A 13,745-nucleotide genomic window follows, 5' to 3' on the forward strand; every position below is an offset into this window, starting at 1 on the left:
CTACTCTTTCAATGGATATAGCAATTAAAAACTCCATCAATTGCCCATATGACAGAGAGAAACCTAAGATGTAATTGAATTATTACTAGCCTTCGTATCAATTATTTTATTTTTTTACAATGAACTAAAGGAATATATTTTACCAAAAAAAAAACAAATATGTATCATTAAGTTATAAACACTGATTTCTGTTTTCATAATTTCACATGCTTCAGCTCAAAAAATATTTTAAAATCTCATTTAAAAGACTGGGTAAGTAATATTCAATCCCACATAACTGAATACTCTCTGACAATTAATAGAATGATAGGCGAGCATATTTTCAACCAACCAAATGACTGAATACCTAATAAATTCCATTTTTAATTTCATACAAGCCAAAAGGTTGACACACCCATTTACACTAATTAACATTCCATCCACTTCAATATGTACATCAAGTATCAAAAGATACTTTTTGAAACAGGAATAAGTCTGTATTATCATATATTTCAATTACTCATCATAAGGGAAATTTACAAACAAATACTATTGTGATATATCGGCAGAAGTTCTGCCTTAATTACCTTGCTAGCTGAAGAGCAGGAACACAAGCACCTGGCCTGTAGCCTGATGCTCCTCTATATTCTCTGGCAAAGGTAAGCTCTTGTAAACTTAACCTTCCGCTTAAAAGTTTTCCCAATTGTCTCTGAACATGCAATTTTACCAAGCTCACGTCCCTGGTGTCAAACAATAGACGTAGAGATTTCTCTAATATCTGAAAAAAAAATCATTTAATGTGAAAACCGTCATTGAATCTATGCTCTATAACTGGTTAGTGCATGACGACTAAAATGGTACGAAACTACAGCTGAAGGGAAAAAATCATACAAATCAAAATAAAGTTTTTTTGAATGCAAAAATTACATGAAATTTACAAAGACAAGCAAACATTTTTTTTCAGCCTCTTCATACACATTACGGCCACAACAAGGTGGGAGGTAGGTGTCATGGGTTCATGATAAATAGGTACCAAAAAATTTTGAGAGGGCATGGTCTTTAGTGAACACCCTTCAAATAAACCACAAGAAAAATATTCTCACTATTATATGTACAGTGGAACCTCGATCTATTGTTTTTCATCAAAAACGATGAATGTGGGAAAAAAACCAATGAGGGAATGTTTGGCCAGGTTGCCTATGCCCCAGGAAATGCAGGATTTTAGTGAGTACCTAATTATGATATTCATGAAAGGATTCAAACAATATTTTATCTGATTACAGGAATATTAGTACTTTATCGAAACACTTGGTTCATATTGTTGATTCAACTTATATATCTCTTAAAAATATCCTATCCATGTCACCTGGCTAAAAAAATGTTTGCACTCCGCTCGGCATTTGCACTGCAATTTCATCTACATTATACCCCGCGAGCCACCTAAAGGGCGTGTGGCAAGGGGTGTTAGGACACCAGCCGTTTACAACTTAAAAAAAAAAAAAAATGAAGTGCTCTGACAAGGTTGGGACTAGCGTTTATTTAAGTCCTTTATGATTCGGGGGAAAAACAAATTCCCATATCTATGCGTTCGGCAAAATTATTATCATGGATTGCTGTCTGATGTAAAAATTCTTATCCATCAAACGCCATTTCGCGCACACATCAGAGCAATGTGCATGTTATGCCTAAAACAACTGCTTTCGCCAGTGCAGTTATTGTTAGTGAGATGGATCACAAAGGCCAAAAATAGTCTATTATTTGAAATGTTCCTTTCTAATAAATATATTTTTGATATAATTGATGCAGCGTGTGAAGCGTGAAAAATGTTCCGTTAATTGTCAGCGGCATGCCCACCTTATCCTCGGTTTCATCCCACTTATTGTTTTCACCAGGCAGCTCGCTCTACCCCTACTGGCATGTGTTAGTGGACAACCCCAGGCATTCTGCAATATTCACATGCTTCTAGCCCAGATTCTTTTATTCATCTTCAATTATTTTCAATCCATTTTTTACAGTTCTTACTTGTTTCTTCGGAAGGGCCATGGTCCAAAGACAAATAAAAATAATAAAAATGAAACCTGACTTTGTTAAACCCACACAGAAAACACTCGCTGGTTTGAAGTCAAACCTGCGAGTGTTTTCACCCTGGAAAATACGGAACCACTCGTACGAGATGAAGTTTGCCACTAATGCTATCTCAAATGGCATACATAGAGCATACTGTAGAGGGTTAAGCATGACCATATGACTGGACCATGAAATTTTTTGTCCTAAAGAGAAGGCAACTTACCCATGGGCGTACCCAGCGTGGGGCAGGAGGGGGCAGCTGCCCCCCCCCCCCACCCCCCTAGAAGCAAAAATCGCAAATGTCTTTAAGGAAAATAATATTTTTTCAAGCACATAATTTAAAAAACTAAGAAAGAGCTGTTACAGTTTCCTTAAAATGGTGATTTCATTAACCTTTTCCATGCTTAAATCTTACCTACAACTTGAACAACCATGGCTTGCCCCCCCTAGTTTTGATCCTGGGTAGGCCCTTGAACTTACCCACTCATTTATAAATAACATAGTGCCAGATGAGCAGATAAATTCAGGTTGCTAGTAGGGAGAAACAAAATATCCTGAGAAGATATCGCTTTGTCAGTAACCCGGACAAGTGAGACTTTTAGTATAACTTGTAAATTGTAACCCGATGTCCTGTTTTCAGAAAAAAAATGCTGCATCAACTGCTGAGAAGCTCAGCTGTGAGTATATCGTGTTTCACCAGAAATCACCATCATATTTTTCCAATTATGTATTTCCGTACTTAAAATGCTTAAATAACGTTAGAAATACGTCGTGTTTGGTCTCATTCTTTTTTTAATTATGTGCACATTACTAATATTTCAATCTAATAAAAGTATAATACCAATTGCCGAAAATCATTGTTAGACAACTTTTGGGCTAATAGGTGATTCGTGCAGCAGTTGACCTCCAGAAACTTGGAACTTTGAAGCAGGTAGGCTGAAAAAGTTCAAGTGGGCAAGAATGGGAGAGGCATGAAACGTGTTTCTATTGTTCTTGTGTAACTTTATATTTTCTTTCGAAGCTGAGGTCTTCCTAATACAATCCCTGCATGAGCTGGGACCTTTTGTTTCATTTTGGAGAAGAGAAAAGACTCAGAGGGGGGAGGCGAATGCTGAATGGAAGGGGATAGGGGATCTAGGGAAATGCGCTAATGTTACTATCCCATGGCACTGAGCTTCTCCCTATGGTAATTCCATCTCGTAGGGAAGATTCAAACTATGTACCTGTTGTTACTAGCCATAAATGACACATTGTATATATATTTTGCCTCATTTTTGTCAAATGATGGATGCGGGAAAATTATATGTCGGGACTGCGATCTTCAAACGATCATTGTGGGAAAACGATACTTCGGGGAACGATAGATGCAGGAAAAAATTACATTGTCTGTATGGAACTTTATTTGGGACCAGGAACGAAGAACAATGAAAGTGGGAAAATGATCAATGCGGGAAAGATAGATCAGGGTTCCACTGTACATACATGATACTAATTGGTTGTGATTAAAGGACAGAAATAGCTGTAGTCCCACCACCACTTTTGAAGTTCAATTGTTAAGATATATGTATGTACTATTGAAATTATGACCATAAATCTCTGTGTGGATGAATCATGCTAAATAAAGCTAGATTTAGACTTTAACAAGCATATATTCTGCAACTGAATTAATATATATTTTCAGTCAACCCTACTGAAATATGGATGCATTCTCCTTTAGTTGTGCCCCTCTAGTTGAACACCAAATGGCTGTAACTGCACAAAATCATATGTATATACAATACACATAGCATGTATAAATGGAATATTAAATAATGCACATGTAAACAGAAATCAATGGTCAACATATGTAGTACCAATACTTTCCAAATACATATGCATTATACAAATGATGCAAAATAAACAGGAAAATGAAATAGTCAAAAAAATTGAATAATGGGAATCCCATCCCAATTGATTCCGCTCATAACCCATTATACAAAGAAGAATAACTAACCTTGGCAGCAGCTGGACACCCATCTCTCCTAACAGTTTCAATTCCTTTGGCATCAAATATTGGATTCTCTTGATCAGGGGTCTCATATGCATACCCAACATACCTCTTCTTCGTCTTCATGATTAACATGAAAAATATTTCCAGAAACATTAAAAATTCTAATTGTTAGTAGGTTGCTGTGGAGAATGTGCTTGTCACTGATTGGAATTATTCTGATCCGTGGTTTTTGTGAGTGCTTTATTCTGAGTGGTTTGCCACACAATTGGAATTTAGTGTGTTTGAAAATTTTCATTTTGATGAAGGGATGAGACCACATAATGAGTGTAATGGAAAATTTCCAACATGAAATTATGATTGTATTGTCAACTACTGATATTCAACTATGGACACATATAATGGCTACCGATCAGAATCTATCCAAACTGGGTCAAGAACACTCCCCCCAGAAATGAAATTCATTGAGTTAAATAAACTGTACCTGTAAAAGGCAAGGCTGAAACACCTTCTCCAATTTAAGTTTAACAGGTTTTGGATTACTTTCTGTGACCAATTCAGCAATCTCAGCGCCTAAGTTGAAGGCTTCTGTTTTTGTGAATCCCTTTGCTAATACAAACAAGGAATCTGTATCGCCATACACCACCTTCACACCTTTGCTTCCCCACTTATCATGTACCATGGCAATCGCCCTTTCTAAAGTCTCCCTGCCTTTGCTAACAACACTATCTCCAACCTGCAAAGAGGCATAATTAAGAACGTTGGATTTTCAAGAATGCAATAGAAAAGAATAATGGAAAAAATCTCAATAACGGATAGAAAATATGGAATTTATTATAAATGTAAGGTCATTTTTCAATCTCACTTCAATACATGGCATTCTCCCTGAGAAATTTGCTGCAGTATACCCATAGGTGACATTGGCTATTAACTTAAGTCCAAGTTGACGGGAATTTAACACTCGCTCCACAACTCTGTTTCCTTTATTCTCTTTCAGAGCTTTTTTCACCTGAAATAAATTATAATGGTATGAGTTAAATAAATACACAGTACACCCAGAACAAGACAAAAATTTTGGATAAAGGGCAAGAAAAATTTTTCTAAGTAGCAGGAAAGTTCATACCATTAGTCTCGTCTCCAATATCTCAGACAGCATCTTTGGTAGTACACCATGTCTAACTTCTTTCCCCACAAAAGCAACACCACATGGTGAAAAGCTTATCTTTGATCTGAGGTAGGATGGATTTCCACCAGTATCACCTTTTTGATTCAATAATTTGGCAATTGTTTTTGGAGGGACCATTAAATTTGTGCAACCAAATTCAAACGGACCTAGCCTGAAGAAAAATTATAAAGTAATTGTTTTTGTGTTCATTCTCATGGGTGCAAATAATTTTTTGGATCTCCCACTTAAGTAAGCAATGTATGTTTTGATAGTAATTATCTCTACAAATGCAAAAATCAACACAAAAAAAGACCAAGGCACAATCATTTCCTTTTCCTTGAAATACGACAATAGGGTAGTTTCCTTCATCAAAGAAACCGAAAGGCATTGATTGCGATTTGTTACCTACCATTACTGTATTCATAATACATATACAAATTATTTTGTTTTAGAAATACCGGTTTAGACGAATGGCAATGGTCCATTTTTATCCTCATTTGAAAAGGGCCAGATTGGCGCCCATGCGATGCCACTCCATGTGACGTCACAGGGACCTAGTTTCTATACGAGTAGACAGGAGTTTTACATCGTCTGAGGTTACCAATGCATGCATGAGGCACAGAGCTCAGGGAAACATGTCTTCATAATCACCTATTAAAACTGGCTAAGGTCGGAAATTTTTCTTCGTTTGATAATGTATTAATAAACCTTTTTTAAGCCAAGCGCTACCAGCCAGCAAGGTACTCAGCTACCCGCTAGCATCCTGCATCCTATCAGCGCTCAGAGCCTCAATCAAGGTCACCTCACAAGACGGGAGGGGGAACCAGAAATACGTCACACGGAGAGATTTCCTTACCCGTCGCGTTTTGGCGCGCTTGAAAATTTTCACTTTTCATTTAATCGCGAAAAATAGATATCGTCATTTAAAAATCTAAAAGCGTGAAATACGTACTCCAGGAGTAATAATCTTCCGATATAGGCAATAAAAAAATAATAGGAAACCACCCTATTATCTATTGTGCATAACATATTTGACAGCTTTCGATAAATATATGTATAAAATTCCATTTGGAGCTTTTACAGCTTAAAGTTATTGCAAAAAATATCTTGCCAGAGGAGGGAAATGGTTTTAAGTTCCCCTCCTCAACCCTCATTAGTTACAATATTTTCCCACAGATCATTTAAAATCTCATAATTGGAAAATAAACAGGAAGTAACGAGAGTTTAACCTCCATATTTTAAGAGGTTACAGCAGCCTTTTTCATATTAAATGAATAGTGACCTATATAACTCTGAGGTTTCAAAATTTATAAATAGGAACTGTATTATTTCAACTTACTGCCCTAAATGCTTCACTCTGCCCAGGCATGTAGAAAAACAATAGTTGTAAGCAATTATCATAGATGGATAGAGACTTTGAAAATCTAAAACAATAACTGGATCTGCATAAAACCTAGAAGAAATAGAGGGAAAATATTAGCCTCCAATATGATCTTTAATGCAAAACTTAAGAGCAATATAATAAAGAGTTATGTAGTTACAAAATACCTCAATAAATCTAGAAATATTTAACCAATGCTTTGATTGGTTCATGAATAGAAGGTCCATGAACAGAAAAAAGAAAGTAATTTTTTTAAAAGAGAGACAAAATATGTCAGTCTGAGAGGACACACAAAAATATTACAGATATTTCTTGCGGAAAGAAAAAGACAAGTGCTTTTTTCTTAGAATCTTCACCTTACTGTAATCCAAATTTATATCTTGTAAATACCTGCAGTAAAAAATGGCAGCTACGAGGCGAGTTCAATCAGTAATGAATCCCATTTTTTTTCACGGCCAATTTTGGTTGAAAAAACTTGGCATTTCTTGTTGATCATTTTCAGACATTCCTACTTTGTCTCGTATAGCTACACTGACTTCTGATAGATGACTATGCTATTTGGAGGTGTTAAAATGGCGTATGTAACGGAGGTGAGTTCCTAACAACGGGCAGTGATTGAGTGTCTTTTGGCAGAAAACCATGGTATCTCACATATTTACAGGCGCTTGTGGCATGTCTTCAGTGATCTTGCAGTGGACGAAAGCACGGTGAGTCGTTGCGCAATGATGCTCCATCATTCGGGGATGATGAAGTTAATGATACAAAATGACTTCGACTCCAGCATTGCAACCAGTGGATTGGAATTGCAACAACCAGTGGAATGGTGCTATGCAGACCCTCCCTTAAAGGAAGCGTCAAACCGTGGCATTGAATGGAGATTACGTTGAAAAATAGTGTTTTGTAGCAAAAAGATTGGGGAATAACATGGGGTGTTTGAATGCTGGATACAAGTAACCCTGTTTCAGAAATAAAATGTGTTGCATTACTCATTGAACTCCCCTCGTATATACTCTAAGAAGGCAACAGACTTATCATCTGTCGAGACTCAAGCCTTCCACCATAATTGCGGTAAAAAGTTAAATATGATTGCGAATTGGTCAGCTTGACTTTTTTATCACTTGCAATTCCACCTCACTTCTTAGCATTGGTTCTCAGTCCTGGTTCAATTACATAAGGAAGTGTTTAATTTTCATTGCTTAGTTTTTTATAGCTAACAATATTAATAAACTAATCTCTGGTGTAAAGCATTACAAAAAAATATCCACATGAAAAACTTTCAACAGAAAGAACACCCAAGGATGATGTCAATAAACATCAATGAAAACCTTGGAGAAAACCCAATTTTACTAATAAGCCACAAAGTGCTCCCCAAAGCAGAACAACAAGCTACAGCATACCATTGCAATATACCTACCAAAAAAAAGGAGGTCGCAGAAAGGTATCTCACTGCTGACTCATTAAACAGCACACTCATGATTATCCGGGGTAATGATGGGGAGAGATGGCACGAATAATCGGAAAACACGCATAACCCAAACTTTCACTTCAATGTCTTGTTATGCTCATAATTTACGCAACACAAGCAATGTATTATTATTTATGCCTTTATTCTGCTATTTTAGAGTGCTTCCCGGACTCAATGAGAGCTTTCTTCGCCAGTTTGCATACTTATTAGCAGCGATAACATGGTTGTACTTGTATTATTAATGCTCCATGTAAGGCCTGGTTTCGAAAACCACACATCCGTGGCTTTGTGATCACGGATACAGAAAAGTGGTTTGCATGAATGCTTCAAAACCACTGCTCGAAGTCGGAAACTAAACTGTCAGGCACCACGCCACTTAGTCGCCTCTTGCACAAGTTGCCCAGGTGGAAACTGGTGCGGGACGTGAATCCGTGATCACGGAGCGCGGTCGCACATACGAGGCTTGGAAAACAGGAACACGGTGCTGCCGTGAATGCAGCTAGTGTGTGATCACTTCCGTTTTACATCGTAATGGATGGGACCAAAATTTGGGCAATTTGATGTATGGAGGCTCACTATGGAGAGATTTTAGTGATATGCACCACTTTTTGATATCCTTTGGAAATGAAAGGCACTACTGTATTTTAAACCATTAAATTTATGCGTTTAAATAAACATGCATGCATTGGTGAACATACATTCATTATTTAATGATAACACTAAGTGAGAGCTATTGCAAGATTTTTACCATGATTCAAGAGAAAACGATGTGATCTCTCTTAATTCAACAGTCACTTAAAATGATTAGGACAGTTGGATATCTTTTTCCTTATTTTCTGTTAGTTATGCTCTCATATGGAACAAAGTGGTCATAACTAATAGTACATACAGCGTATTAAAGGTGTAAAAAAAATAAGTGTGAAACATTTATTGCTGAAAATGTCATTCCATGTACGTAATCGCGGCTGCATTGATGGTCTCTAGCTGTCTCGGTACAATTTGCGGAGGTAGTAAGGCAGTCTTGGGGGTGTCTCCTTGGTATGATAAGTGGAGGTTTAAAGAGATAAAGAGGTACACTACAAAGAGATTTGCCCATAAATTTACATGTAAATCTGACGGGACTGTAGGGGTGGTATGAAGTATGGAGGTTAATGATGTAAAGAGATTCACCACATAGAGGTTTTACTGTAATAAGCCCAGTGTATCCTAGCATTCATGAAGTAATTCTGGTTATTTTGCATCCGAATTATTTTTTTATAAAGATCTCAGAAAATATTGAGCAGGAGTGGAAATCATTCACGGATAATCTGCAACACAGATATACCGCAGCAGGATAAATGAAAGTGTGCTGTAATTACTGAGTGGAGAAGAAAATATCAAACTGCTTAAGGCTATATAATGAGAAAGGAACAGAATTCTCATGCTCCAAACTTGAAAAAAAAAATGCAAAATTTCATTAATTTGTACCTACCTAGATTCAGGTTCCATGATTAGCGGTAGTTGCTCCGGTGCTTTCATGCTAGCTCTTTGCTTACTACTGGGAGAAACACAAACATAATTCAGAGGTTTGGCTAGACGAAGCATCATCGACTCCACTCGAAACTGGAAAATTAAGAATAAACATTCAATTAGAACCATGGATAGTATTACAGATGATACTTTTTGAGACTAAAATAGCCATAAAGTAGATCAAAGATATGTGAAACACATCGGATATATGCCCAGGATTCATTTTTAAAAGACATGTTTTCATAACCTTTTGCTACTATGTACTAAATTCTACTAGAAGACTGAGTCTAATTATAAGCAGTGCTAAGCATGAAATAAGCATAGTTTCTCAATGACTTCTTAATATTTTTCATTATGGATCAGTCATCGGCAAATCAAGAGATGACTGGACACTTCGCCACAGGGTATAACACATATCGTGCGAGGTAGGGTACAGATGGAAATTTTTTATTAGTAACTAAAAAACCATGTCCCCAAAAGGGCATTGTTAGCATGGCACTTTTTATTTTCAATTTAGCTGCTAATTGCACTGATGGAAATACGCATGATACAGTTTTGCAAAGTGGCTTTTCAACTACATCTACATACTACCCAGCAAGCCGCCTCTACAGAAGTGTTAGGACACCAGCCATTTACAAACAATTCAGGAAATGCTCTACAGAAATTACACCTAGCATTCATTGAAGTCCTTCATTGCACGGGAGAAGAATGAATTTCCACACCCATCATTTCGGGTAATATATCTCTCTTAATTTATCGTTTCTGTCAGACCAGGAAATTTAGGAATTTATCACCCTTGTGGTTTCTTCAGGCAATAGGAAGATACAGACCATATTGAATTATAACTTGAAAACTTTCAGAGAAGCTAAATTAATCATAGTGATCAAAATATGCAGCTGTAGGGTTTCACAGGTATCATTTCTCCAGCTGCTCTTTTGCTCGGAATCGCATGCCCTCCACAAAGCTAACCTGTGGAACTCGGCTTTGATACCTTAAGTAAATCTTTTATTCTTTCCAAAACACCCCTCCTTGTATTGCGAGTCTAAAAGAATGCTTCATTCTTATTAAAAATGAACTCATTACATATTACGAATTTCCTAGTTGAGAGTTTCCATCGCCCATCGAGACCAATTTTTGCTCATTTTTACTTTTAGAACCACACCAGGTGATGAAATAGATGATCATGAAAATATATATGAATTTGAAATAATGTTTTGTGAGTTCACTTTGCAGTATGGTGACATAATACATTCAAAACTAAGCCTTTTAGTATTCCATTCAGTATTTATGAAGAAACTCCACCAGTTTTGACCTTTTCAGGTCTTATCAAGAGGTGAACGATAATGATCATGACCTGAAAAGGTGGAAACTGGTTGAATTTTTTATGCATACTGTGTGGAATACAACAAAGTTTATTTTTGTGCCCATAATATACATATTTATTAATTATAATGCTCATGCAGATGATAAATACGTTTAATCTGTGTGGCCTGCGTGTCAGCGCTTGGTGATGCTTTTTTGTCAAAGGCCCTGTGATTGGTTGATTTCATCCAATTGGATGAGAATTTAGAACCTGTCGTATCCATTTGGACAGAACTGAGTTTGGTCCAAATGATAGGACCAAAAGCCAGTTGGATAAAATTTTGACCATGGGAGACGGTGCGCGTCAGTTGTAACAAAATTTGATGCAACTTTGACCATGGGACATCGGCTTTACACGCTCTCATATGGTACATATCAATCATAAAAATATGCCAACTAAACAATATCAGCTGGCAGTAGCTTGAGGATGCCCCCAAGCCTTAAGAAGGAAAATAGCAATTATGAATATAAGTTCCATATGAACCATGATTTAGTAAGCAATGAAGAATCAGTAACAGAATAAACAATTCTCGGCTCAAATTACATTTACCAACCGAACAACAACAAATTATACTACAACTTCAACCTACTTCACTGCATTAAGTGATGATGACACAGTACGTCGAAACCAAGTTCAAACTTTTAAATCGATTCAAAACAAAAAAATTTGTTACTCAGTTTCCATTCATTCAAATTAATACGGACACATTTAATACAGCAAGAATGTGCTCATATCATTCATATGGGATTTAAATGAATGATGGCATGGATAAATCACAGATGTGTAAAATTTAAAACCAGAAGTGCATAAAACCAATGGTTTTAAGGGTAGTCACTTACAAGTGCACATAGACACAAGGATATATGCACCTAAGAATAGAATTCACTATAAAAAACTCATTTGACTTTTACGAGAAAAAAAGCCACCAGTAACAGAATGTCACCTCCCTTTGAATGTTGACTCAGAGGAATTAGCACCACAGTTTAATTACACACAAATGGTTAAAACTATGTCATTTGAATTGCCACCTCTCTTCATACCTGAGATCCTCGTGAAAACACTTCATAAAACTGAATTCCAAAAAGACGAGCAAGCTCACTCGTCCGGCCAACAATGTCCAGCTGAACAAGAAGCCGCATCACACCTTTCACTCTTACAATCCAATACTCAATTGTGATCCACCTGAAATAGATAAACAAGGCATAACAACAAAATTGAAATTTGCCATGTTATACAAAAGAACAAATAAAGGTAGATGTCTGAGGCTTGATCCATAAAACTATAATTCACCATAATAATGATAATAAGTTTCCATAAAATAATGTATCCCTCTTCTTAATTTGAGGCATCCACATAATTGCAAAACTCATTTGATCCATTTAACATTACCAAATCACGCCATATCTCACTCAACTAGTCTATTAAAAAAAACAGAGGATACACGAGTCAGAATATATGTTTGTTGCAGTAAGTTCACTGAAAAAAGATTCAACCTTCTAGGACCCACTGGGAGTGAGCAAATGATAATTTCATCAAGTTCCTAGATATTCTACGATCATTAAGAAACCGAGTTTTTCACAAGATGCTTCTTTCGTTTAAGAAAAAATAAATAAATTTTTTGCAATTTTTGCTGTTTTATCGACTCAACTGAATAATAAAAAATTTACAGAGACTTCAGAAATATACAATTATATATAGAATACTATCATAGACTATTATAGATTACTACTACTACCTATTATTACTATATACTACCTACTATTATATTATTATTATTACAGAGACTATTTGATGCATTACCAAACGCATAACTTAATAATGTACATTTATGGTTCCTATTTCAACCATTTGAAATTATTATTGAGCTCTGACCTAGATAGTTTTGCAGTATCCAGGTTCTTGAAACAAATTTAAGGGAAAAGAGGTTCAATTCATATGTACTTTCTCAATTTTAGTGCTAAATGATTGAGCATGCATGTTTTCACAAAAATATTCCACTATGAATCAATTATTCAATGTAAATGTTTTGAGATAAAGAATGCTTCCATTACCAATTTAGATTAAAAACCCCAAATTCAACTGTAGATATAATTTTTAGTTACTTGATTCATAACTAATTGTCTGCCCTATTTTTCCTCCCTATATAAGCTACAGCTTTTGCTTATTCACCAGTGGCAAGACTGTGCATATTCACTGAATGGAATTCATAAAACTAATTTTTCATTTCACCTGTATAAATTTGTACGGTGCTCCCACCAATCATTCAAGGATTTATACGAATGTGATGGTATTCGCTCGTGCAGCAGATGATACATGACATTCTCAAATGTGTAGCTCATTAAAGCGGCCTGTAAGAAAAGTGGATTATTACACAGGTTTACTGAAAAGAGTTGGCATTAGAATTATGTACAGTTGAGGACCTCAAATTCGGAAAGCTTGGGACCAAAGGGTTTCCGGATTTCTGGTCTTCATGGTATAGTTTGTAAATTAATTAATTTATAAATGCTTTCAGGCTCTTGTGCTTGATATTTGAGATCCCTGCGTGTCCTTGCCGAGGTTGTTAGCACATGTTCATAGCATGTGCTAACTTCCTACTCGTCCCAGAACAAGGCTTGCAGAATGGTGCTACCAGGTGGAAAGTCGTAACACTATGCAGAGGAATTTTCAAGCATTCTGGATTTCTGGTTTTACGGGTTCCTGGATTCCGGATTTGAGGTCCTCAACTGTATTACATATTCCTGAACAAAAATCCCCATTTTTATCCCAACACTGACTGTAAGGTGTATCAAGGACAATGGATGGGGCTGGGCAAATTACGAGTATTTCAAA

General features: G+C 36.3%; 1 protein-coding gene across 1 annotated transcript in view; it reads right to left on the minus strand.

Moving 5' to 3' along the window:
* LOC124165680 (DNA polymerase zeta catalytic subunit) overlaps positions 1 to 13,745 on the minus strand; it is a 36,377-nt gene that overhangs the window by 4,362 nt on the left and 18,270 nt on the right. Inside the window, exons 13-21 of the mRNA XM_046543161.1 lie at positions 13,146 to 13,264; positions 11,957 to 12,098; positions 9,516 to 9,646; positions 6,538 to 6,651; positions 5,157 to 5,370; positions 4,899 to 5,042; positions 4,518 to 4,769; positions 4,040 to 4,153; positions 567 to 757 (exon numbers count right to left, since the gene is read on the minus strand). Coding sequence (XP_046399117.1) covers positions 567 to 757; positions 4,040 to 4,153; positions 4,518 to 4,769; positions 4,899 to 5,042; positions 5,157 to 5,370; positions 6,538 to 6,651; positions 9,516 to 9,646; positions 11,957 to 12,098; positions 13,146 to 13,264 — 1,421 coding nt within the window. The remainder of the gene's footprint in view (positions 1 to 566; positions 758 to 4,039; positions 4,154 to 4,517; positions 4,770 to 4,898; positions 5,043 to 5,156; positions 5,371 to 6,537; positions 6,652 to 9,515; positions 9,647 to 11,956; positions 12,099 to 13,145; positions 13,265 to 13,745) is intronic.

The sequence above is a fragment of the Ischnura elegans genome, chromosome 9 (assembly GCF_921293095.1).
Source record: "Ischnura elegans chromosome 9, ioIscEleg1.1, whole genome shotgun sequence".
NCBI lineage: Eukaryota > Metazoa > Arthropoda > Insecta > Odonata > Coenagrionidae > Ischnura > Ischnura elegans.